At 40.3% G+C, this 27,860-nt stretch overlaps 1 protein-coding gene across 2 annotated transcripts; it reads right to left on the reverse strand.

Annotated features, from left to right (window-relative positions):
• Positions 1 to 332: 332 nt before the first annotated feature.
• LOC145459357 (cholinesterase-like) lies at positions 333 to 27,088 on the reverse strand. Of its 2 annotated transcripts, none has more exons than XM_080338007.1 (11): positions 26,166 to 27,088; positions 25,665 to 25,785; positions 25,346 to 25,475; positions 11,480 to 11,678; positions 10,426 to 10,559; positions 10,149 to 10,366; positions 7,550 to 7,808; positions 7,131 to 7,285; positions 6,851 to 7,012; positions 3,281 to 3,429; positions 333 to 1,818 (listed from the first exon to the last, which is right to left on the reverse strand). In XM_080338007.1, exons 1-11 carry the CDS (start codon positions 26,257 to 26,259, stop codon positions 1,499 to 1,501), a joined length of 1,941 nt encoding a protein of 646 aa, XP_080194133.1. In that variant the 5' UTR covers positions 26,260 to 27,088; the 3' UTR covers positions 333 to 1,498. The 2 variants fall into 2 exon arrangements, with proteins under 2 accessions (XP_080194133.1, XP_080194134.1); XM_080338008.1 differs by lacking the exons at positions 333 to 1,818; positions 3,281 to 3,429 and adding exons at positions 3,458 to 4,787; positions 6,007 to 6,126.
• Positions 27,089 to 27,860: the final 772 nt, after the last annotated feature.

A 27,860-nucleotide genomic window follows, 5' to 3' on the forward strand; every position in this document is an offset into this window, starting at 1 on the left:
TGGCTTTGAAGTGACATTGCTGTCGTTAAAATATATTCAATAAGATATAGTCCGTGCATATTTGGATAAATGGGCGAATAATCCATTCAGCAACCCGTCCCGCCAAGTACTTAATTTTCCCATATCCGGCCCGCCGACTGGAGCAGTTGCCCGCCTCTGCCTTAATTAATGTGAGGTTTGAATTATTCTTGAAATTTTCTTCGCGCTACGCGCGGTTCAATGCGATTTGATTTTAAATTATAGTATGGTAGTGTCCTCTGTAATCTGAGCCCCACAGACAGATGCGAACAGCAGATCAAAATGATGCGCCTTATAAAAAATACCAATTTGTAATCGTGTTCTCCTCATCACGAAGGCAATTTGTTTCTGGTAGGCCTACGTTTGTGTGAATCCAATATCTTTCCACTATACCTAGAATCCTGATGGGAGGTCAAGAAATAAGAGCATGCAATAAAGGGTACTAGTCACAATTGGCCCACCCAACGATGCAGCACAGCAATAATATATCTTCCCATCATTTTCGAAGACACCCCCTGCTTCAACCGTACCAGTGAAACTGAGCATATGAGCTGATCATTGAAATTATACCCAACCTCAAGCCTTTCCTATAATGTCCAGGAAAGTGGACCGGCAGTAATTCAGACTTCTTTATATTTTATTGTGTCATGTCAGTCTAACTCCTATAGACAGGGTTTTGCAAACGCATTGTACTCACAGTAAGCTTGTCGTCAATGGCATACTTTGAGTTTGTTTCCGGCACATATTTAGCAATAATATCTTACAAACCGCATGAACACAACCTTACGGGTTTGGCGCGGAAACGGATGTATACCACAAGATGTCAGTCAATGGCGTGGCTCTTAATACCATTCACTGGTGCAAGGCAAATTCACGAATATAACGCCATTCACATTTGCTACTTGGTCAGCATCGCATTGGACACGAAAGTAGGCTACATTAACGTCAAATGTATGCCTCAACACTGAGCTTGAATGATTGGAGTAGTACAGCATCACGAGACCGCCTAACGTAAATTAACCGGGGCCACCATGACAGATCGAGATGCTGGGTGATCTAGTTTGTATATCTATTTTCCATATTGTCCGATATTATGACACTCGTTGTTTTGGCCCTAGATAATTTAAGATCAACATTACCTGACATTTGTTACGAGACAATATGAAACTAAAAACTATAGGCATTTTTTGAATATTCAGGAAAACCGTCCCTTAAGAACACATTTCGTTAGTATCGTTCAAGATATTTGATTTTATATCACGACGGCAATATAACTACATGCCTATAACCTATACGCGTGCACCATTAACTTTATAACGACCTATCAATCTCCCTACGTATATGACAGCGTTACACGCGTTTTGTAGAATCCCTGTTTTAACTCACCTTAACAGATTGAGGACGAAGACATAATTAGTAAAAATTAGAATATGTCATCGTTAGTATTTCGTATACAGTATGATAAGGCGCAGCATCATTTTTATAACGTGGCACACATGTAAATGCAAGCAGTCCATAACCACATCACAGACGTGGTCAATTTAACGGAGATGCTCTTCGATGTGGTAAAGTCAGTTGAATTGTAACCTGTCGTTGGCATCGTGCTAACTTCGAGACTGACTGTTTCAGACACTGATTGACCAATAGTCATGACATCGGTTGTGGCGTTAGAACTTTGTTCGTGTGTCGGAAAAGCGTAGTTGATCGATTCCCAAAACTGACAGATTTCAGTGCGGTATTGATCGCGTACGTTACTCATCGGTGCACCGATATTCAAGTAATTCCATATCCCGGAGAATCCTTCATATAAGAAAATAGTTTAGAAAGGTATGCATCATGAATGCAACGTAGAGTTAGTTTGCCACCAATTTTCAACTATAGATCAGCAAGATCTGAAAATGGTCAATTGGCAATGCTTCTGTACCTCTATCTCCGTTGCAAGTCGTGCCTAGCAATTGCTCGTATTGTATAGCGTCTGCTTTTGGTAATGCGATCACAATATGCCCGATGGATGGATAGGTGGAATAGTGTCATCACTAGGGCAAATTTTTGCAACTTTTGCAACTTTTTTTTACAGCTTCCGGCAGCTTCCTAAATACTCGTAAGATATGTAGAATGCTGTTTTAAGCAGTCTGAAGGGATCTCATAGTGCAACTTTTTGCAACTTTTGTCCGTTTTTTCATGCAACTTTTTGCAACATTTTGCGACTTTCTCGATTTTTCATAAAAGTATTTTCGATTTTGGTGAAATACACGGCCAAATTCTACTGAAACACTGTAAATCAGCACCGAAGTAACGCTTTTACGGGTATTTCGGGAGTTGAGCCGGAAAATTGACCTTTTTTTTCTTTAGTCAATCTGGGAAGTTTACCTATTTTTTAATCAACCGAGCAAAATGTGGTCAAAATGCAACTTCTGCAACTTTTTTCAAAAATAAATGCAGCCTTCCACGGATTTAACTGCAACAAAAACTTGCCCTAGTCATCACTGTTAAGCTCGGGATTATTGGAACAATGCGCGAAGGTGGCTCATATGTCGCAATGTACCTGCCAACGCGTTTCCTTCGCCCTCTAACGAAGAGGTTGTTCAACGCTATTTCATGTGTCCTGTGGTCACATTATATTACGTCATAGCAGTATTGGGCGGCTCCGTGGGGTTTCCGAGAGAAAACGGTGCTATGGACTACAGTAAAATTGCCTAGAATATAAAACAATGAGCTTCCTGAGCAGCTATCGTAATCAATGAATCAACATTTTATTGACCCGTTACATTTACTGCGGGAAGGTCCCAAACACATGCATTCAATCGTCTGTAGAACGAGAATATTGGAATTTTTAACCGCGTATACAGCACCAAAACCAAGTACCGTGGCTTGGATAAGAGATATCCCCGCGCGAATTTATTTAATAATTGTGCCCATCTTTGAATTTCTTCACAGTTTTGATTCTAGCACAGAGTGTATATTCATGCTCAGTGCCCACAGATTAAGTCAATATTTGCCGCGATATTTTAATTGAAATCCGCACTGTTTGACATCAATCGTGCTCACGCTTTATCAGCTCTATTTAACCTGTGCCGATAATTTTCTGATTTTTATGCTTGTGATTGATTGATACCAGTTGTCATGATTGATCATGATGTACAAGTACACACACCTTATGCACATGTGCACACATCGCAATCTTATGATTTGAAATTGGCACAAAGCATATGGTAAGATATGATATCATATCATATGATGCCATGAAGGTAGCTGCAATTACCTGCAATTCCGTTCGGAGAATATTGAGGCCACGCTGTGAAATTTCCTAAATTTACGATGTCGAACGAGGGGTTGCATGAGTGAACAAAATTACCCCAATACGAGCCAAATTGATTTTCCACCACTTCGTCATCTTCATGGTAATCTTCACTAAAAGGTGACAAAGAAAGTCGGAATGGCATATAATCCCAGATTGAAATTGTAAAAGATAATCCCAACTGGAATAGAGCGCTCTAACAAAATGGTAGCATATTCCGGTTTTATATGAAGTCGGCCAGTGTACAAATATTCATATATCCGTATAGATATTTTGCCAAATGTCCTTATGAAACAACCATATCCGGAATCAAACTGAACATTGGGAATAAATCTATTTTCCATACCTTCATTGCATTTACCATACGCCATGCCATAAGCTTGACCGGACAGATGCAGAGATCTGCATGCCTCTATGTTTCATGCCAAACTGAGGATATGAAACACCCTCAAATAACACACATCGGAATAGAGTTGTTATATGACTGCCAAGGTAACGTATAGCCTACTACACACCAGGGGTTCTCAACACGCGGCCGGTATAGACGCTTTATTTTGTGGTCTGCAGCCTCTTTCGGCATGCAGGCAATTACTACTGAGTACTGATACGGTATTGTTACGTAGTAATTTAGCTACTTATCTATTTCATCTCTGTTTTGTTTACAGATGACTCATTCTTTGATGTGTTCTGGTTTCTTGATATGCTCGAGTTGAAATTGCCATTGTTTTGGTAATCGTTATTCGTCTGGATTCTGGTTTAAGATAATCCCGCTTGGAGTACACTTTTAAAGAGTGTTACACTCACCACGACTGGCTTGAACAAATCCCGACAAGGAAAGGGAAAAATTAAACGACGAAAACTTGGTTTTCAACGCTGCATGGAGCAATGAATTTTCTTGCGCAGAAAGTTTAAAACAGGGGCGGGAAAGTACTTTTCTCCGCGGCTCAAATGAGAAGCAGAAAATACGTGGGCAGGCCGAGTAAAAATTTCAGCTGTATTCTCCTTCGTATTAATTTTATTTCTATGAAAAAAAGCAGTGAATTACACTAGTAATAAATGCTGCTCAGCACTGGCGTAGTAGCATATGCTGCAGCCCCATGCTTTAGTTGAAAATGCTGCCCTAAGTAGACTAAAGCTGTAGCTACACTTTAAATCGGTGTGGTAGAACGTAAATACGACTTTATCATTTTGAGCGTCGAGAAGTACCTCTCATAGCTCGCAATGGAAACACCAATGGAATGAGAATGTTTCAGGCACACGCATAAATATGGTGTCGAATCAACTGGGTGTGATTTTGGCTAACCACTGTAAAACATCAAACGCTATAGCATTACGGTTAAACTATAGATTTAACTAACCTATATGGATAGATGCGCATCACGTGATTCACGGTCGAGTGATGCTACAGTCGCAGATTTGTTGTCGCTTCATAGCAGACTTGGACAACTAGAAAATCTTCAGCTTTTCTGAACTAGATTAGAATTAGAACTAGAGCTCCCCAGTTTTTTTCAAACTAGATTAGAATTCGAATTAGAGCTACAAAGTTTTTACAAATTAGATTAGAATTAGAATTAGAGCTACACAGCTTTTTTCAAATTAGATTAGAATTAGAATTAGAGCTACTAAGCTTTTTCCAGATTAGATTAGAATTAGAATTAGAGCTACTTAGTTCGCAAAAACTTGGAAATTCAATGAAATTGTATATGGGAAATGAATACAGCAAAATGCAGTTCACATCAAATCACAGTGCGTGGTGCAAAAGGCGATATGCGCCACATATTTTTGTTTAATAAACAAAAACAACAGTGCATTCCCATAACAATGAGAATGGTTACCTTCTGTACACCAAGCTTGGCTCGATTTTTACTATACTTTAATAAAATATTACTTCTTTTATGGTAACCGTGGGCATCGCCCATGTTAGTCAGAATGGCGATGTACTAACGTAAACTTTTAGAAACTAGAATGGTGTTCGCAGACTACAAGCTGCTCTAGCAGGCTATTATTCGTCATAACTCATAATATCTACTATGACTGCACGGTGTAAGTAAGGCGATGGCGGCTTAGCACTGGATTTCCCTGCGCAAGAGGGATATTCTTTTTAACTCACTGCAATAGTGCAATAGTACAAAGAGGCATTTTCAGGAAAACAATAATTAGATTAGAACAAGAATTAGAGAATACGGACATTTCACAAATTAAATTAGAATTAGAATTAGGGCATAAGAACATTTTACAAGTTAGATTAGAATTAGAATTAGAGCATGGAAGCATTTCACAAATTAGATTAGAATTAGATTACTGTCATTTCGCTCTAATTTAGTGAAATTAGACAACTGGAATTATCTAGTTGTCCAAGTCTGCTTCATAGCATGAAACGGCAACGTAATTACTAATCCCATAGATGACGACCCGAGCGCTAAAATTCAGAACAATGCCGATTTTCAGACTTTGAGGGGTATTTCGAGGGGGTTGCTTTGCCCTGATCAGATTTTTATGTATATTATCAGAATCAGCGCGACCGTAGCTTTCAAATAAGATCAACTTTAATAAATTTTAGCGCTATGGTCGTCATCTATGGGATTAGCAATTACGTTGCATTTTCATGCTATGAAGCGACAATAAATCTGCGAGTGTAGCATCACTCGACCGTGAATCACCTGATGCGCATCCATCGGTAGGTTAGTTACCTATAGTTAAACGTAGTGGTATGTAGTTCCGTGGATAGTCACGCGGAAAATCCTTCTGTCACAAGCATCATATTGTCGAAAACAACCACCGACTTTCTTTTCTTGACATGCCCGTTCATCCTTTATGGATGATGATGACTCATATTAATCCCGGGCACTGATTGACTCGTTATACGAATTAGGAATATGGAAACATATCACGCAACAATTAGAAGGGCAGGCTATGCAATGCGTAATGTGACAATGGCAACAAATAGGATTTGGTGACTTCTTGTGACTTTAATTGTTACGCCATAATTTACTACATTGACTTTATTTTGAATCTGGAATGCGCATGCGAGGTACGTAGGCATCGTAATCACGGCATATTAATTAACAGGCTATATGCATACGAATTTTCAGTTCAGTTGATAGAGCCTATTGTTTTAGTCCACGCAGCAACATTAAAAAGTAGGTTTTATGTTTTTACTTCCAAGCAACCTTTCGCGGGCCGCTCAGAATAGCTCCACTGGCTTTATGTTTGACGCCCCTGCACTAGACAGAGCATGTAATTATAATCACACTACTAACCCAGCCCAGACCCAAATATTGACCCACTATGATTAAAGCCACATGCTCGAGTGTCACATGTTCATCGCACGTCCGTGAATGATTCAAACAATTATAGACCGATAGTGTCGTTGTGACTTCGTGAAGTTTGTATGCGTAAGTTTCGTTGTTTGCTGCTGTTTTAGGTGTAAGATTGGAACAGATAAATATTTGAAATATACTAGTGCAACAGGCTGTTCAACGTCGAATGGCTAACGCAAACGTGAATCAATAATTGTTGCGGTTACAAACTTACTTCTTGGACATCGTGCGGAATATGTATCGTATTTCAGCCGTATGGGTTGCATATTCACAATTTTCCTTGCTGCCTCCATTTCTTTGCACGCAAATATCTAACAATTTCGGATGTGAGTTTGTATAAAAATACACGGACGACTTGCTGGAGAGTGAAGCGTATCTATGATGGCAAAGAAGAAATATCGATTTAGAGACATCGCTGCAACATAGAAACCACTGGTTTACGACATTGATGTGTAGAAAAGTAGCCTACTACGTACAATTGAGAGTTCACCTACTTGGCCATTTTCTGATTAAGGCAGTCCATGTAGTAATGAGAAAACTCTTCCCCGTACGTAACTCTGTAATCACCGGACGGCGGCGGGTATAGTTCCACGTACTTGTCGGTAATGATTTCGCCGTAATATGGTCCGAAAAAATCCTGGTTCATTTTCTTAACAAGGCGAACAAAAAACTGAAAGATGGTGATATTGCATTTCATGTCTCACAGCCTGAAATATACTGCGGTGTCCTAATGCTGTCAAACTTTGAATTTTAGACAAACGTCATCGCCCATGTGGTGACGTAATTGCTTATTTCATAAATCATTCATTGACTTCCATTCACTTTTATTGATTAGGATCTTTTGATTTTGAAATTTATTAGCTATGGAATTGTGTTTGACCCAACTTTAACGAACCCCAACCTGACAGCTTACCAGAAAACGTTGCTCATTCCATTTTTGAGGATAGTAGAACTGATATTCCACGAATTCCTCTGTGTTCACGCCGATAATGATATTTTTATGGCTGTTCCAATTGCCCGACTGTATCATGTTCAAAGGCAAGTCTGTGAACTCTTCGCCGTCCAGGACAGGGAAGAACGTCTCGTCAAGGTATAGACTGGACCCTTCTTCTATGGCGGTTAATCTTTCTATCGGTACTGTTTGCAGTGTAATTTGCTCCGCTGTCGTGTTTCTGATAGGGAAATATGCAGGGTTTCAATGACTCGACTCGCGATTTTCTGGTGATTCGACTTGACTCGAGTGATTTTTTCAAATGCGAAAGATGCCTCGACTCGAGTCAATTTGTGTATTGACTCGTCTTGTAGTCGAGTCATTGTGCATGACTCGAACTAATTCAAGTGAATCGAGAATAGGACGACCGTGACAGCCATTTCGTTGTAACTTCGGAGAATAGTAAAGTTACCACAATACTGGTATTTTGTCTATCAGTCCTGATACTTGGACAATCGGGTTAGAAACTGGTAAAACTATTATATTATGAATGTCCCGTCACTCCAGCAGAGTTGAATAAAGTGGGTTGAACCGGATAGAACTGAAAACTGACAGTGAGCATAATGACTTGTACTCGGACTCGGGTCAACACATCGTACTTGACTTGGTGATGAATTGAAAATGACTCTGTTTGACTCAAGTGAAAACTATAAAAGCGTTATTGACTTATGACTTGGTTACCACCCTGGAAATATGAATAAGTACTATCACCTGACGAATATAGTCTTCCATCAACTTTACGAGATTCACCAATATGGAATGGGCATTCGCAATTTTGGCACCAATATGTAAATCAGAGGTTCTCAACCTTTTTGGATGTTGGAGCCGCATTTCAAACTTCAGAGTACATATGGAGCCGTATGGAAACACTCGAATATGCTACTTATAATGAAAATGTAACGGTAGCAAGCCTACCTCTGGATCTCACCGTCCAGCTAATTCAAAAGCATGCACATTCGCACATAGACTTCTATACATTATATATCGTTTATTTTAGCATTGATAGACGAAGATTGGTGAATGTTATACATGGAAATAAACTTGAAATTCATACCATTACTGCAGCATATTATAATAGCTCTTCATACATTCCAGCACTTAATGCACAAGTTTGCGGGGGATAATACGTAGAGTAATAATGATTTTGTTACAATTGAAACTCGACTATATGAGCTGTTATTCTGATGTTAGTAAAATTTTGTCGAAATGTACTCTCAACAGACACGATATATAAAGGTATATGACAGCGGTTCTCAAACTGGGGCGTGGAAGCATCTGAAGGGGGGGGGGCGCGAAGCTGCGGTGAACTGAATTTTTGTTTTACGCTCGACGCAATTTTCCTCCGATTCATAATTATTGCTCTCTGTATAGTCCGGATTTCATATTTGAGAATTCACTCATCAACAATCATAACCTTCCATGCCATCAAAGTATCCGTTGACATTGTCAGCATTCTGATGGCATTTTATGATATGGCGATAAGACGGGCGCGAGGTTTTTCACTATCATAAACAGGGGCGTGTCTAAAAAAGTTTGAGAACCACTGCTCTATGACAAGCATAAATCAAGATATATCTAGGTTTGAAGAGTATTCATTAGGGATGGTGTGAACCTCTGAACCTCTGAACCTTTTTAAAAGGTTCCGCGTGAACGCGAACGTGAACCTCATGACGTCACGTAACGATATATTGCTGATTCTAACCCCACATTTCAATGAAGAGATATATTTGTCATGTACACACGATACCTAGCGACGACTCGGGCCACATTATGCCACAATGCTGAAGTACGTACTGACTTTTTAAACGTCGCCAAATGTATCAACAGGAGCAATCAAATGATATAATAATCTTATAAAATCTATATCTTCCGTCGCTTTGCCAACAACTTCGACGGGGATTTGCAAGGGAATATAAGCATACGAAAAAAGACGAAATATCCTTCAACGTAATGTCGAACTGGCATTGTATTCTTTGTGGTCGCATAATAGGTAGCCTACATATTTGAGCGTTCCACATTATTCGTCCTTTTGAGACGCTATTATGAGTGTTACTCGACTCGACTCGAAGCTTATTACACGATTCTGAATCGAATCACTTAAGCATTCGATTTCGCCCAGCCCTTGTTGACGAATTTGTCACTTTTCGATCTCACATTCACGAGATCAAGTCGAGTCGTAGCATCCATAATCTTTATAGATCTCGGATATTTCAATCACAGAAAAGTTAGACTCCAATGCTAGGCGGCGGACTCGGGGTCAGACAGTGCTGATCGATAATGGCTGGTGTGGTATTCATATAGCCGATGATCTCCTCATGACAATCTAACTGCGTAGTCGGTGTCTTACAAAAGCTCAGATCGTGCTTTAAGTCGTTAACATTAACTTGAGCAACTATAAACTATGGGCCTACTACACTGACTAACTTACCATAGATGTCAAACACCATGAATTAGGCTACATACAGAAAATACATTATCAATACCTCGGAACTCCTCGTGTTTATTTATTTTCAATACCTACAGTAGGCAATCCCTCTCCGAAGTCGCATTCGCATCACATCCTAAAGCTTCCGATAACCTCTTCGATATCCGGAGGGCCCCATCCACATCCGGATGAATAAATGCCAAATTCGCTGGATTGCTCTGTTGGATGGCGCACGAAAACAAATTATCGCTAACGGACGATATGGTATGAATCATCACAGACTGAGCCCCGGCACTGTTGCCAAAAATCATCACCTACGCAAGTACAACAATTACACGCACCGTTGGTCTGAAACTATAGTGTGGTATGATACCCTGGTACTATCTCCACTGAAGTTGGCGATATTACGTTGCACCCATCGAAGTGCTTGCTGTTGATCTTTGAGACCTTGGTTGCCACGTATGTCCTCTTTACCCACTTCGCTAAGTGTGAGGAAGCCTAATGGGCCTTAAAAAGAACACGGGCATGGGTATCAAGGAATCAACATCAATCACATGTTTCACTATTGCAAGACACGGGTAGCCCTGTTAATTCTCCTGTACCCGAAAATTCTTAGGGAAATTTCTATCGCGCATATCAAAGACGTAGATGTATTCAAACTTGTAAAACGTAAATTGTCTCTAAGATCTCGGCCTATTTCATGGAGGATTTTGATCCATGAGTTTCTGCAAAAATGGATTCGGATTCGTACATGAGTTTGGATTGATGCCGAATTTCAACAAGAACTTATAATCGAGTCGGTATCGGATACGGACTTCCACGTGATACTATTATAATACGATCTTGATTTGAAGACCGAGTCCGGAATTGTATTCAGATTCCAAAATATTACATACAGTCATTTGATTTATACATACAAATACGAAAAAAGTAATGTCAGCTGAAAATTTGAAAAAGGATTCTGGATCCGAATACGACCCGGTTTCAATACTGAAATCCACAGATCACGGTATAAATATCCCGTAAAGTTCCAATTCAAGTCTCTAAGATCGAAACATTACTTGCCATCGAAGCCTATGTCTATCAGGGTATTGATGAGATCAAAATTTTTGACAACTCTCGAAGAACGTTTAAAACAGTGGACAAAAATAGCAGAAGTTGGGCCCATCCCGCATAATCCAATCCAATCCCCACATTCGAATCCAATCGCAACCGGAATTTTGGTCATCTCGACATTCTATTTTCTGAATCAGAAACCTGGTAAAGTAGCGAGCCAAGCACCGTATCTGCGATCATCAGATATATAGAGAGGTCTTTCACTGTTTCACATATAGTCATCAAATTGAAATTGGCATGTATAGCAAGAAAAAACTCTGTATTATCAGCCTTCAAAACTTCAAAACCATGCGTAATTTGTCGATACTCACCCAAGCGGTAATTAATGGTCACCACGACAGAATTGGTAGCATTTGCCAGATTTCCTCCGTCGGTATCGTCAGAGGTTCCTGATCCGTACTTGAACCCGCCTCCGTGAATGTAGAACATCACCGGAAGAGTTTCCTCGGTGTATTGCAAGGAGATGGCACCGGGCACGAAAACGTTCAGTACCAGACAGTCTTCTGTTTCCTTCAAATATATCAAAACTGCAAGCGTCAAACAGTGTGATGTTTTAGTCATGTCAGGCTGTATAACATATTGTATTCGGAACACAAAATTGCAATTCATATAGAATTAGTTTATTCTCAATATCAGACAATACCCTTCATTCATTTATGCGAATATTGATCCCGCGTTTCAGTGTTTATTTAGGCTATAACTAAACTGTAGATAAGGCATATAGACAAGATCAGACCTGGGCAAAGTGCGGCCCGCGGGCCAAATGCGGCCCGCGAAGCCATTCTGTGCGGCCCGCGAAAGGTTGCTTGGAATTCATACCGTTAAACCTGCTTTTTGGATGTTGATGTGTGGACTAAAATCATAGGCTGTACCGACCAAACTGGAAAATCGTTTACTTTGAAGCCTGTTCATTAGTATGCCACGATTACGATGCTTACCTATCTCGAATGCGTAATCCAGATTGAAAATAAAGGCAATGTGGCAAAGTATGAGTAACAATTAAATTCACATGAAATCACTATTTATGGTTTAGGTCAAACCTTCTTTGTTGTCATTGTTACATTACGCACCATATGGTACGGGTTTCAAATTGTTACCCGAGGCATTTCCAAATCCCTAATTCGTAAAACAAGTCAATCAGTCCTCGCGATTATTACCGGTATATGACTCAGCATATCTATCACCCATAAAGGAAAACGGGTCTGTTGAAAAGAGAAAGCCGAAAGCCGAAATTCACAGAAGGTTTAGAACACTAAATATTTGTAGGCCTATACTGGGGATAGGGATAAACCCGTCCTTTTAGTCTTTGCTAAGCATATCGCCGAGATTAAGGATTTTAATTATCACAAAAACACGAAACATTCGGTCAAGGGTGGGCTAATTTCAGAAAAACTTCAAACTTCGCTCAACATTAAGGCTATTTGAGCTGCACACTGCTCGGAATGAAGCGACCAAGACAAGCTTTGTAATATCCCATATACATTTAAGTTCAGTGTTTCTCTAACTGGGGGGCATGAAAGCATGTGGGCGCCAAGCCAAGGTAACTGATTTTTTTTTCGCACATCGCGTGATTTACCTCCAGCTTATACTAACGTTATTGCTATGTGTAATGTCCGACTTTGATATTACAAAATTCTCTCATTAACAACCATAACAATCCATGCCATCAAACTATCCGTTGAGATTGCGAGCCACTACTGGGTGCTCTTTTTCATATGTTGTGATATCATGATAGGGGGGGGGGGTGAGCGAAATTGTTCACTATCATAAAGGGGCGTGCCTAAAAAAGTTTGAGAACCACTGTTTTAGCGTCTTAATAGAAAAACGTGGATAGGGGTTGACTGAGTTGAAATGTATCATGTTTACCATTGTTTCGAATCATGGCATTGTTTCGAAGCATGGCACATATAATTAAAATACGCTGGAGAATATAGCTAAAAAATCTCACTCGGCTCGCCAATGCATTTTCTACTTCTCATTTGGCCCACGGAGGAAACTAATAGCCCGCCCCTGGACAAGATGCATGTAGGCCTGTAGGGTCCTGATATAGGCGTATAAACTAGTCTGTTTCATCATGACGATAATATGATTTCAAAACAAAAGTTTCATCTTTAAACATAGTCTTGCATATATTTAGAAAACGTGTCGGTCAAGAGCAAGTCCATTCAAATATGATCAATGCTCTTGCTCAGCAACAATTCACCATCTTTGCAGTGTTGGGATTAGGCTCATGATTGTGTGTTGTAAACTGATTACTAGGGCGATTTTGCATGATGAAAAATTGTGATTTAGACACCATTGCGAGAATGCAGCAACACGGTTTGTCACCAGCAGTGCACGCACAACTTCAGTGTTGTCAGGGCAACTCTAAACGGCGGAACGAGCGGACTGCGGAACTAGCGGAACTTGCGATACTAAACGGCGGACCAAGCGGAACTGCGGACCAGGTGGACCAAAACGAAATAGGTCAGTACTAAACGGCGGACCGCGGAACAGCGGAACATGTAATACAGAACAGCGGACCGAGCGGAACTGCGGACCGAGCGGACCATAACAAAATAGCTTCATACTAAACGGCGGACGGAGCAGAAATGCGGACCGGCCAACTATCACAAAATTTGCAATGTAAACGCCGGACCGCGGATCAAGCGCATCTCGTAATTTTCTCAAGTGATCTTTTCCTGGACTTTGTTGAAGCTTAAATTTTGTTGAAAATTTTGTTGAATGATGTAGTTCTTCTGCGTCTAGTAATGAGTTACGACAAATTTTACTTTATTCCATGTCGTTTTGTACTTTATATGTTTTTTATTTCTAAAATATAGTAAAAACTTTTAATGGTCATGACATTGTAATCTGTTGAAACCGGACCACAGTGTCAGTTCTATAATAGAACTGCTATTAACAATTTCATCATTTCAAAATACTACAACACTGCGATACAATGAAAAGCGATAAGCGTCCACTAATCTCGCGGACCCGTTTCGATTCCAGTCGGAGGTTTATCCAGGATCCTTTCCCTCGCCGTTGCCGTTCTACCGGCGACAAAAAAGCCCAGTAAAAGACATAACGAAAGAAAGCACTTAAAAGGAATGGAAAGAACAAGTCGAAGGGCCGTTGCCTCAACAAGATCAAGTTCGAAAATAGCTTGTGACATCGGGCACTCTGGGATCGCAACTGCATGACATCCTCCTATCTGTTCATCACATCGCATTGTGGCTTATCGCATTCTGCATTGTGTGTGACTTCAGATGAAAAATATAACTCAATAGGCCTTTTGCAGCACTTCGATCACGTTACTAGATACGCATAGCAACCACAAATTGGTTAGCAAGCTACTTTCTCGCGCACCTGCTTCAGTGATAAATATCGCATAGTGTATTGTTGATTTCTGGTTGTAAACGTTTCGGAAATTTGTTGTAGAAGTCATCAGAGATTCACCTATGCTAGATGTCAATCCTGTACAAAGCATTTAGAATGATATCGTCAGAATTACGCAGAAATCCATCGGTAACGTAGTCGTATTACGGTACTTAACTCTGATCATATGTACTTAAATTTATGCATTTGAAGTAAAGCGATTGGTTTATATTCTGGTAAGAGTATTTGTTAGTTCAAGCAGTACCATTTGTCTGTTGTGGAGCCTGATTTTGGATGGGATATGACTGAAGCAGCCGGGACCCGCGAGGATCAGGATATACATTTTACTGTCTGCTGGCGTGCTGCTATAAAACAAATGTCGCTGAACACATCGGAAGTATCTTTTGGGAGGACCTGCCATCAAGACTAAGCAAAGCAGTGCACTTTATTGTTGCCTTATACAATGCCGATTTTATTAGCACTACTTTGCAACTGCGATTGAAGTGGATTTGGCAAATCACACGCGATTTTGATAAATAGTTGATGTCACATATGTGCGCTATTTAGCGAACTAAGGGAAGTAACTATCAAATAACTTTTAGAGCAGCTCAAACGCAGTGACAAGATCGGTCATCCTATACCCAGAGGTGGTCAACGTGGTCATTGTTGGGAACCGAGTAGAAGTAATGCCTTAATTTATACTCCAGTACAAGTAGCACTAATTACTTCCAGGACATGTCCAAAGTACTTCAAGTGGAAGTAGAAATGAATTTCTGAAAAGTAGTCAAGAAATTCGTTACATGAAGTAGATTTGGTTGAGGGTCACTTAGTTTTAGAAATTGATGCCATGTGGCAACTGTAAACATTGCATGTTGCATCTTCTTGATCAACGCAAAAGGGTGACACCACTGTGGTACTGCATGGGGCTATTTTGCCCAGTTGTTATGACAACCTCACGCTTGAAGGGGATGCAATCATGCGCCAAAGCTACATTCTATAGTAGACAAAATCCCAAACCTGACAAAAAAAGTACTACCTAAAAAGTGTCAAGTAGAAGTGGAAGTAGCCTAGACTCATAATGACGCTAGTACTCAGGTAACATAGTACTTCGTTGCTGACCCCCTCTGTGTATTGGTTCAACCAACTCAGAAACATCCTCTAAAGACGACTAACATTGTTTCTTTTGCATTGACTCCGTAATATTCTGAACTTATGATATTCTTTGATTCATTGAATTTACAAATCAACTTGCAAAGAATTGCAATTTATTAATTTTTGTGCATTCGATACCCAGAGCATAAGAAATAGATGAAGAAAAATGCATGTTAACCTTATCAAGTTCAATAACTTCCGAGACTCTTATGCCTATGTATTTTACTCTACCTCCATAGCCACTTGTCCATACATATTCATAGCATCCACGGAACAGCGCTTGTCTTGCTGTACACAAATGAAATATCATTTTCAAAGCAGACATCAACATCGAGAAAGAAGTTCAGGACAGTTAGTCAGTGGTCAGATCGTCTGCTGACATTTTCTGTTGGCATGAAACCACGCTGCCTTCTACCACATGACCGAATTTTATGTGGTGATAATAATTGGCTCCAGGCTGAATTCTTGACGAGGGCATCATCTCATCAATTTCTTAGTTGCCTATGTTCGGCTCTCTTGGGATAATCCATCAGATTATTAATTCGTATACATGTGGTATAGCCATGTCTTGAAACTCAAGATATTTGCACTGTGCCATAGAGTGAAGTAATCCAATCCAGGCAATCAATCAAGTAATCTAGGCCTCGGGACAGTTTGTTGCACCCTCAATTGGAGCTGATGATCATTTTTCTTCGGGTAGTGGCACTTGGCAGCATGACAGAATGATCAATAACTTGTAATATAGGTGTAGAGGTCTAAATATTTTGAATTGTTCAACTGAGAAGCCATACAATAGCATAGGATGTTTAATATATAAATGGTATGTAGCACATTGCATGAATTCATAACACGTCAACGTACTGGTTTCTGCGTAATTCTGACGATATCATTCTATGTGCTTTGTACAGGATTGACATCTAGCATAGGTAAATCTCTGATGACTTCTACAACAAATTTCCGAAACGTTTACAACCAGAAATCAACAGTACACTGTGCGATATTTAGCACTGAAGCAGGTGCGCCAGAAAGTGGCTTGCTAACCAATTTGTGGTTGCTATGCGTATCTATAGTCACGTGATCGAAGTCCTGCAAAAGGCCTATTATTATCCTCTTATTATCCTTGACTGCGGGAGCAGTGGTGTTCAGTTTACACCAGAATACACAGATCAAAGGTACTTCATCTGATGTCCCCGTGGGAAAATTAAGTCATTTTCAACTAAGACCGTGAGAACCACAGAAGAAGTTGACCAGCGTATAGTAGCTAGGTGACATTCATAATCTGACATACCTTCAAGCACTGATTTAATGAGCCGTTCGCAGTTTCACTTTACGTTCAGTTCGTACTTACACCTGCATGGTCTAATCTTCGAGACAATCACATTCATCTTAGTCTGCTGTTACATTTGTTCAGTCAGTCCACGATTTGCGTTTGTGTAATCCAGGGGTGGCCAACCTTCGAAATTCATAGGTCAATAATATTGTCACTTGACTATATTGTGGACCTGCTTCATATCGCTGGGCTCATTTTGCAAGGAATGGACTATTCGGCGCCTGGACATATCGATAGCGAAAGCTTCGACCAACATGCGTCAATCATTTTGTGCCAAGGTTTCATAGTCGACGGTCTTTCTGCGAGCGCAAACGCATATGTTGAACGACGCTTTGTCTCGTAATCGCGAATATAGTTATACTCAATCTGATACATTACGCGTTCTTTCAGTTTCACAAAGGGGTACCAATATTAAAAGCAAGAAGTCGAGTGACAACATGTTGCGCGAAGCGTGAAGAAATTCTTTTACTTTTGATAAATCTATCGCAAATTATTCTGCTTTATTGTAGTGAACGAATATCTACCAAAATGTTACTGGCTCATGGATCTGCCAATATTTTGGAACTGATATTTCAGTCATCATATCTCAAGTGTTGCGGCCAGACTAATCAAATTTTTGGTTGTCCTTGCAAGTTTACAATCTTTGCAATCCATTTTTGATAATATTACTAATTTCGGAAATTACCTCGCGGGCCACTCAAAACCGTCTCGCGGGCCACGGGTTGGCCGGCCCTGGTGTAATCTGTCGTCTGACCAGTGGCGTAGCAGCCACTTGGCGGTTCTGGCTCTGCGCCAGGGGCGGCAGGCTCCAAGGGGGCGGCAAAATGAGGCTGCACAGTGTACACAGCCGGCTAAAATCAGCGTAATTGGTAGTCCTATAGCTGGCGTGAGCAAAAATATAATCAAACTGGTCTCAATAGAAAGCTGTGTCGCGCTGATTCCGAAAAAACGAATTAATATGTTAACATGGCAATGGAACCATACTCCGAAATAGCCGTCAAGGCCGATTGTTCCTAACAATCGCAGCGCCACAACACAATGACCAATTGACCATGACAATGAAAATTATATCGTGCGATTATTCGGAACGATGTCGATTGTCAGACCAGCATTTCAATTGTATTTGCAGCAGTGGTTCCCAAACGGTGGGGAATTCCCCACTGGTGGGGAATTTCGGGATTTTTAGTGGGGAATAGACTCACTTTTGAAAAAATCTTTACAGTAATATTCTCCTTTATTAAATGTCGTTTTGAAATGCCGATCGAATATTTCATAGCTCATTTGCAATTCAGCGATTGATATTATCAGTGCCTCCAATTAGCGAGAATTGCCTGGATAGCGACACGCGATCTCCAGACATGTTTTTATTCATTTGTACACCATCATCGGTCACGAAACGTAGTGATGGAAAAATTCTGATTCGTTGTAATAAGAGCTCATATTGCTGAACATGTATTTAAGGGAGATCGTGGCCTGGCTAATTGGATCCGGACTCGTTACAAAGGAAATTACATATTTATGTTATTTCAAGTTCTTTCAGTATTGTGCGAAAGTGTAGTTTACGGTGGCTTATATATATATGTATCGCATGCATGACGCATGAGTTCGTCAACATAAGGAAGTTTATCTGACCCATATATTATTCGGTATTTACGTATGTAAATTGATGCTACCCCGCAACATTTGGAAAATATTGAAACCCCTCCTATTTTTCTGTTGGCTGCGCGCCCGAGTGGATACATATATATACGGAGGTGCGTTTACGGTTACCAGTTCACCGCTGCGTTAATTTTATTGTGTGCTGATCAATTCCGGGGATCTTAACAGTCACCAATAGCACGTACTATATATACTAAGCTAAGTCTTGCAAAAATGTATAGGAGGTAGCACTTTAAAGGGTAGATATGAATATAGAGTTTTTAGGTGCGGAATGAAGGCTCGTAATGAATCGGAAGTGGGGAATTAGGATAAAAAGGTTGGGAACCACTGATTTACAGAGTCAGGGCAACAATAGCTTTCGATTACGATCAGTATTGGTAAATTTCAGCTCTCGGAGGCCCAACTATTCACGTGTGACAACTAAGTTGAGCATGTATCCGTAGGTTAGTGATCTATATTCTGGGTTACTATTTGGTACAGCAGAGCGAGATAGCTGTGAAGGTAAACTAGTCTTAGGAACTGTTTAAGTTGGTAATAATTGTCAGATTCACAGATTGTGCTTAAATTAATACAAGTGTTAATTAAGACTAGAAAATGAAACGTGTCAAAGAGAGAGGAACTTTTTTTAGAAAGAAGAAGAAAGCAAGACAAGCAGAAATAAAAAAGCACGAGGGAGCTATGCTAAAATTTGTAACCTCTTCTGGCTCAAATGTCTCTTTAACATTACCAGAGATCGATTCGAATGAAAATCAGGACAATAACGCTGAGCTACAAAAAGATACTGAAAAGATCAGCTTATCTGCAGAAACGCAAGAGACAAAGCATACCAAGAGTAATAGGCCTACCAATCAGTGGCGGCTCGTGACAATATCGGGTGGTGGGGCAAGGGCTGCAAGCGACTTTTTATCAAGATGACGTCACAATGGCGTTTTCCAACGTAAACAAGTAACTTAATGATGGTACGGTAACATGAATTTCCCGGCAACAGTGATTTTAACGTATGTGCCACGAAAGGTCCGCCAGTGAGCTGTGACTTGAAGTGTGGTAACTGCGTAAACGGCGTACGGAACAAAGATTCAACACGGTTCATATGTTCGCACTAGACCTGACTAATTATCTGCAGAAATGGAAATGACTATTCCTCGAGAGATAGCGTAAGCCTAATTGGAAAGGTCAACGAGTTCGGACAGATACGCAATTGTTATCTCATAGATTGGGCCTGTCATATTGAATCCAAATCATCATTCTGAAGAACTATAAATAGCAGCCTTGGAACTTCGGTCTCGGTACAGCATAGGAGATTTTGGCCTTGAAACTGGAGACTGTAACACGACACATACGGCTGTATTACTTTCTATAGGTCTGCTGCGAAATCGCCTTTGGAAAATATATTACCGAATAAATACGTGGATGAAAGCCTTAAACTTAGTACACTGTTACATGACATCATCGAGAAGTGGCCTCATGGCCCTTTTCGGTATGGTACACTGCCAAAATTAATGCGAACAGACCAACACCGAATTTTGCGTAAAATATACTGAGGAATAGGCTGATCAAGTGATCAGCTGTTAGCCGCCATCGAAAACGAAATAGCTATCGCGCTTGACAGGGGGTTGTAAGCAAATGGCTTGAACGCCACAATTTCACGGTGAAATTGACATTGGAGAATATAATATCAAAGTAAATATTTGAATGCAAACTGAGAATGATATCATCATCTCAGTTAACTTTACCGCAGATACACCGGCTTTTGCGTGAAATCCGCAATGCGTTGTAGGCTAAAGTGTCAGATCGGAGCACATCTCTACCACACTCGACCTTGAAAACGTAATTACTGCCCTAATCATTGAGTGTCAACCTTGAGACTTGGCACAGCGTTCGATACTAAAATCAAGACATACCGTGCGAAAGCTTATGACGGATCTAGGTAAGGAGCATCGTTAAAATCAATAGAGACCAATACCGGCTTTGCGTATAATCTGTTAGCGATAAATGACGAGTCAGCTCTCACTCGAATTAGGAAACGAAATTACTACTAACACAGTTCAGTGACAAACTTGAAACTTGGTACAGCGTTCGATACTAACATTAAGACTTACCTTGCCAAATGTCATAACCGATCTCAGTATTGTACATCGTCCAAATCAATGCATACCAATACTGGCTTTTGAGTAAAATCTGTTTGTGATACATGACGGATCAGCACACACTCAAGTTCGGAAACGGAATTACTACCCTAAACGTTAAGCAGAAACCCTGAAACTTGGGGCAGTGTTAAATACCACAATCAAGACATGACATACCAAATTTCATGAGTTTTCATGGTGTGAAACACCATCAAAATCGACCTATACCTGCAAAGGTCGACTAAACGCATATGACGGTAACCGAGTTCAGCTATAGGTACGATTGTTACATCACACCTTAGGGGCACAGAGCTATTGTGCCCCGGTTGCTCGGTAATTTATGAATAGAAGAGAGTAAATCACCGTTTCTTTATTGTGCGCGGCTTTGAGAGAATAGACAGTGAAAGCTTGTTATGAGCGCTACCGGGGCATGCCCCGGCTAGGCATTCGCAAAGCGAAAACACAGAAGAGAATTCGATTTTCGCAGAGACTTCGCTATATATGGGCATTTACAAGCGAAAGGACAAGGAAAATACCATTTTCGCTGTGATTTCGGTATATATAGATTGGTGTGCGTCTATAAATTGTAAAGAATTGTTATTGAACAGAATTTTAGGTGGGGCAATGCCCCAGTTGCCCTATAGGACGAGCCGCCACTGCTACCAATGATATCAATTATGCACTGTCTGGTATACACATGTAGACGAAGGTGAAAACAACGAAGAAGCAGTTGCAGTAGTGAACAATCTATCCAATGATGTGGCCTCTTGGCCTGAAGTTATAGATCACCATTTGAGAGTAGAGCTAGTCAAAGCAGGGCCAGAAATGTATCAAAACAAGGATGGGCCATTTGCTTCCAGCAGCAGAATAATTAAAGTTGGCGACAGCACTAAGGTTGAGCGAAGAAGTGTTTCCAAAGAATGGTTCTATAAAATACTCAAAAACGGTGACAGAATATTGAGAAGTTGGTTATTATATTCGAAAAAGCAATCTGGATTGTATTGGCCCTGCCTTATTTAGCACAAAATGTTTCGATCATTTTTGGCATTTAAATCCACGCATATTTGAGCATGAGAATTCCCAAATTCACAAAGAATGCTTGGAAAAATGGAAAGAGCTTGCAATGAGACTACAATCGCAACAAACAATTGACAAGAACATGCAGAAACATATGGATGGAGTGCGAAAGAAGTGGAGAGCAATTTTAGTAAGCGTTGTTGATGTCATATTATTTCTAAGTAAACAAAACCTTCCTTTTCGAGGACATTGTGAAGATTTTGAATCCAACAACCAAGGGAATTATTTAGAGACCGTGGAGCTTCTGGCAAAATATAGTCCCGTACTCAGCAAACATCTTTCTGATATTTCTATTTCTAAGAAGATGATAACTACTTATCTTTCTTCCACTACTCAAAATGAGCTTATTTTGCTTCTCAGTAAAAAAGTCAAAAGCATCGTTCTTGAAAAGGTGCGCGAAGCCAAATATTTTGCGATTATGTGCGACAGTACTCCGGACATATCACATACTGATCAAATGACTCTTATAGTGAGGTATGTAAAAATCAAAAACAGTGTTGCCCAACTGAAGGAATCGTTTTTGAATTTCTTTCCGTTGAACGGAAAAACGGCAGCTGAAATTTCTCAATCTATTCTAGATGAACTTGAACTAAACAACTTAGATGTGATGATGTGTAGGGGACAAGGCTACGACAACGCATCTACTATGTCGGGAATTCATGCTAAAGTGCAGCAAAAAATCAAAAATATAAATCCAAAAGCACTATTCGTGTCGTGTGGAAATCACACACTGAATCTTGCAGGCGTTCATGCCGTCGGATCACCGCAATTAAGCGACAGATTTTCTGCTGTTTTAGAAAGATTGTATGTATTTTTTGCTGCCTCTACGCATAGATGGGATGTCCTTCTAAAGCATGCGCCAATCGCGCTGAAGCGAGTGATTGATACGCGATGGAGCTCACATCACGCCGCTGTAATGGCCCTTCACGCAGGTTTTGATGAAATTTTGGATGCTCTTGAGGAACTAGGTAATCCCAACGAAAATCTTGCTACACGAGGTGACGCTCATAGTATTCTGGAAGCGATTCAGAATTTCTCTTTCTATTCCTTCTTATGTTTTTGGAAAGTAATCCTGCGAGAATCTCATGACACGCAAACCTACTTGCAGCAAAAAGGACTGTTGTTAGAGCAATGCTCTAACAAGATGAAAGCGTTTGTTAACTTTTTAGTGGAAGAACGAGCTCACGTGGTTGAAGGTTCTGTGGATGCAACGATCACAAAATGCAGAGAGCTCGAGATTCCAGTTGAAGATAGGAGAGTTCGAAGAAAAAGAAGAATGCCCGGTGAACAATCAGAAGATGCTGGCCTCAGTGTTGTTGAAGAAGTTAGACGATGCATGTTTCAAGCTTTGGACAGATTTAAACTTGAAGCTGAAACTAGGTTTACCGGCATGCACCAGTTGAATGATATGTTTGGATTTTTGAATCCCCACGTGCTGCTGCAAATCGACAGTCACAATTTATTCACCAGCGCTTTTAAAAGCACTTATGACGACGAGATGGACTTTTTGGAGTTAGCTGCGGAAATCGACAGATTTAAGAGGCTGGTGCGGAGCAGTGGAACCACGTTTGATCGTAGTGCAACGGCGTTTGATGTTTTACAATGGTTAGTTAATGCAAAGCTACTTGATTCGACACCATATTTATGCTTGTGTCTGAAACTTTATCTGACGATTGGTGTTTCAATTGCGAGCTGTGAGAGGAGCTTCTCAAAGCTCAAACTAATTAAGTCCTATTTACGTTCTACCATGAATGATGATCGGCTATCGGCTCTATCCGCATTCTGTCTATAGAAAGAGACTACGTTAAAAAACGTGAATTTGAGGATATAATTGCTGATTTTGCTTCGGCGAAAGCCCGAAAAGTCAAGTTTTGAGGCGGCTATCGATTTTCTATTTGCACAATACATTCGTTCGCTATATCTTGTCTTTATTATTTTTGACCTTATTAACGTTGAGACGGTGAGGCTGAGACGCGGCATATTATTTATAATTATTTTTATTGCCAAGATTGCTTTGAACATGAAGCTATGTCGAAATTTGCCGCGGTATACTTAGGGGACGGCATTTCAAGCGAGAGCCAGGGGCGGCAGCACATGCTGCTACGCCAGTGCGTCTGACCCGTCGTTTTCATTGAGAAATCCTTCTGGGATTTGTATACGAAGTTGTTATGTTAAGTTTTTCCTTGCCAAATTATCGTGTTCGAGCAAAAAAAATATTTTATTCATGTCAGAAAGTAAACAGATCGTTTTTCAACTTTAAATTATTCGGTCAATTTGGATATAGTCTAGAAACGTAACCATTAGAAGAGTGAGCAGATGACAACCTACTGGGATGTTCCCAAATAAAAAGTAGTATCCTTATTTAGATAGATAGACTAAGAGCACCATCATCGACGTGATGGAAACATCCATCGAAAAGAGAGCATCAGAGTTAGCTAGTTACATTTCATTATAGTTACTACTCAAGTAGAAACATACATAGAATTTTCCCTCGATCAGAGATAGTCGATATATCCCATGTCTGTGGTGTGTTAGTAGACTACAGCATTGCAACCAGGACATCATGTCTGGGGTATGTTTGGGGTGTGTTCGTACTGTGTTACAACCCGGACATCATGTCTGAGGTATGTTTAAGGTGTGTTCGTACTGCATTGCAACCTGGATATCAAGTCTGGGGTATGTTTGGGGTGTGTTGGTACAACGTTGCCACACTTGAAGACACCCCATAGTTACCGTAGACAAGATGTCCTTATGTTTGGTATGCTCATTATTGCCAAAATGAAAGCCACCCTTTTCAGAAATTAAGAGTATTGCGACATATGCGAGTTGCGCCTGATACGCGGTCCGCTGTTTACATTGTGGTCTTTGTAGTAGTCCGCTCGGTCCGCCGTTTAGTATTGCAAGTTCCGCTAGTTTCGCGGTCTGCTCGTTCCGCCGTTTAGTATTGAGCTATTTTGTTATGGTTCGCTCTGTCCGCAGTTCCGTTCGGTCCGCCGTTTAGTATTGCATGTTCCGCGTTCCGCCGTTTAGAGTTGCCCGTGTTGTCATCCCCAACAACTGCCGCCGTTGAACGTTCCCCATCCTTTCATGGCAAGCTACTTAGTAAGGACGGACACGTTCCACTCTAGAATGTGGCGAAGTATCTTTCGTTGTACTTCGATTTTTTTCAATTCTATCTACAATAATGCGTAATGTAACTATTCGAATTCTCTGTAGGGCCAGATTTCGGTAAAAGTTTTTTCATAAAAAATTTGTCAGTTTTTGAGGCAAAAAAAGTATTTTTTCAGGTCAAACCACTACGTAAGGGCAGTCAGTTCCAACCAGAAATGTAGATAAGTAGTACAATTCTGACATTGTATGGGAAAACACCAAATTTGCATGCGGTAGGTCAAATTTGGTCAAAATTAAGGTTTTTAAGGTCAAAATCTTCCATTTATTAGGTTAAAAGAATCGTCCTACTCATTACTCATACTTACGATACTCTCACATAGTTCATCATCGGTTGATAGTTGGCATATGTCAAAGTTCTGGTGGCATTGTATGTGAGTATTGAATGTTGCGTTAATTGTTGTCTCAGGGCTGAGCACTGGCTGTGGGTTTTTCCATCTGTGATGAGAAATCATATCAAGGCATGACGATCGTTCATCGAGTCAATATTAGACATCAGCGATAGTACACACATAGCCTACCTATAATCGGAATGGTATTGTATTATCGTGTACAGATACTATTGTTAGTTACACAATCACTACACGACGGACGATATGGTCGAATTCAAATTATGTAGCACCTTACCGTAAGTCCCCGACAGGAGCTTGAGCATAACGTATCCCGTAAAAAGAATGTGAAGTGTCGGTGGTCACGCCAATGGCAGCTCCCGACGTTGTTTGAACTACTTGGGAGTCGGTGGGTGATGCTAAATATAGTTTTAGCTTTTACGTTTGGTTGCAAGAGCAGGCATCATCGCTTTTCGAATAGTATAGTAGGCCAAAAAGATTCGGAGGTTCTGTATAGGGAACAACATTTCTCACACATCGATCTCTCAAACTCTTGGCCATAAAAGGCCATATGCTCTCATAGAGGTCATTCATGTTATTCACCAGTCCCATCCCCGTACAGTACATATAGAGAGACGGGCTCATAAAAACATAATCTATTTTTGGAATATTTATTATCACCACTAATACTACACATCGTTCGTAGTAAAACTGATGAACAGCATCACGGTAGACATCGTCCTAATTTATTATATCGGACAATCGAAGATATGCTTATTTATCTATATTTATATCGTACTTATGACTGTTCCCACCAATATATAGAATACTTGGAAATACAGGGCTATCTCTTTGAAGCTCTTGTTCCGCATTTGGTATGCAGCGCTGGTCATTTAACAATAAGAAACATACCCAATTACCTGAAAACATAATCATTGGTCACTAGGTCACATACACCATATGTTGTATGTACCGTAATTTGAAACCGCCGTCACGGTCACGAAATCATACCTTGCAATCAATTGCAAGTTCACCCGAAACATCATTTGAATATACGATTTCGTCTGTAATAAGTTGGCAAGAGACATACAGACCGCGTAACTCCAAACAATTACGGCGTATCTTCTATTGCCGAGTTGTACACAGCAATAGAAAGAATTATGCTAAAAGTTAACCGAGTGGAGATCAATAATTAGTTGTAACAGTCAATTGCTCTGGGACTCTGTTGAGCCCTGACAGTCAATCCATTGCTGCCGAATCACATTCTCCAGCCTGCCTACGATTATAACGGAAACATAAAGATAATATACAATTGAATAATATAATAATATTGAAATAACCCGCGAATATTCGGTCGACACTCGTCAGTGACCATCATTAGCAACTAGTAGAGATTTCAAAAGTTACTGCCGATTACCCCTGACGGGTGTTAGCCGAAAATAATCAGGTTTCGTCCAATATGAAAATACTATTCAATTGCATATTGAATTTCTGTACCTCCAAAATTATCTTCGAATAAAGATAAACGAATGATAATTTATCGACTTGACCACCATTATTAGTAGAGTTGTTCACAAAACTAATCAGCGTATTCAATTGCATTGTCTGTTAATATTGCCTCAGACTCATCAAAGGGTATCGTAAGATAGGATAAGCATTAGGCTCTGTACGACGTTACAACTTACAACGCCAAACTATTGGACCTGACATCTAACCTGAACCGGACATAGGTATTATGTGGTATTGTAGCTCCATAGCTTGACAAAGTCATCGAGTATCCAGAACTACAAATATTTGACGTATTCGTCGGCCAATATTTATCTCGTACTGATACCCCTTTGTGTAAAGCCCGATGGACACTGAACGTGAAAGCTCTGATTATTTAATAAAGTTTTGAGCGGATAATTTCGCCAAACTACGCTTTGCCTCGTTTCGCTCCAAAACGCTCATCGAGCTGCAAACATATTTGACTCAATTCCGACCTATACAAGCGAAGTAGACTAGAGTAGAAGATTAGTAGAGAGTAGGGCTGGGCAAAATCGAGTACCTGAGTGATTCGATTCTGAATCACGTAATATGCTTCGAGTCGAGTCGAGTAATCGAGTATCACTCATTATGACGTCATAGCGGAACGTGTTATGTTAAAGTTCAGATATTTACCATTAATGCCACCACAAAGAATATAATGCCTGTTATCCGTCATATTAAAGATACTTCGGTATTTTTCCGACCATACCGATTTTATTGGACTTGGTGACAATGTTGTGGGACGATCATGATTTCGAAAATGTGCTAGTTCCAGTAACGTTCGCAGCTTTGTACTAAATGTTTTATATGCTACGATACGGCCAATCAAGGTTTCAAGGCTTCAACAGTGAAATTACAGTCGAAACTATTATTCTCGTGGAAAAATGAACTTTCAGTGCCGAGGAGCGTAAAATTTCAATACTCGAAAAAATCGTGTTTTACTACTCGACTCGAATCATTACAATTA

This window comes from Botryllus schlosseri, chromosome 16 (assembly GCF_051294905.1).
Source record: "Botryllus schlosseri isolate E-star chromosome 16, Bs_hap1, whole genome shotgun sequence".
NCBI classification, from domain to species: Eukaryota; Metazoa; Chordata; class Ascidiacea; order Stolidobranchia; family Styelidae; genus Botryllus; species Botryllus schlosseri.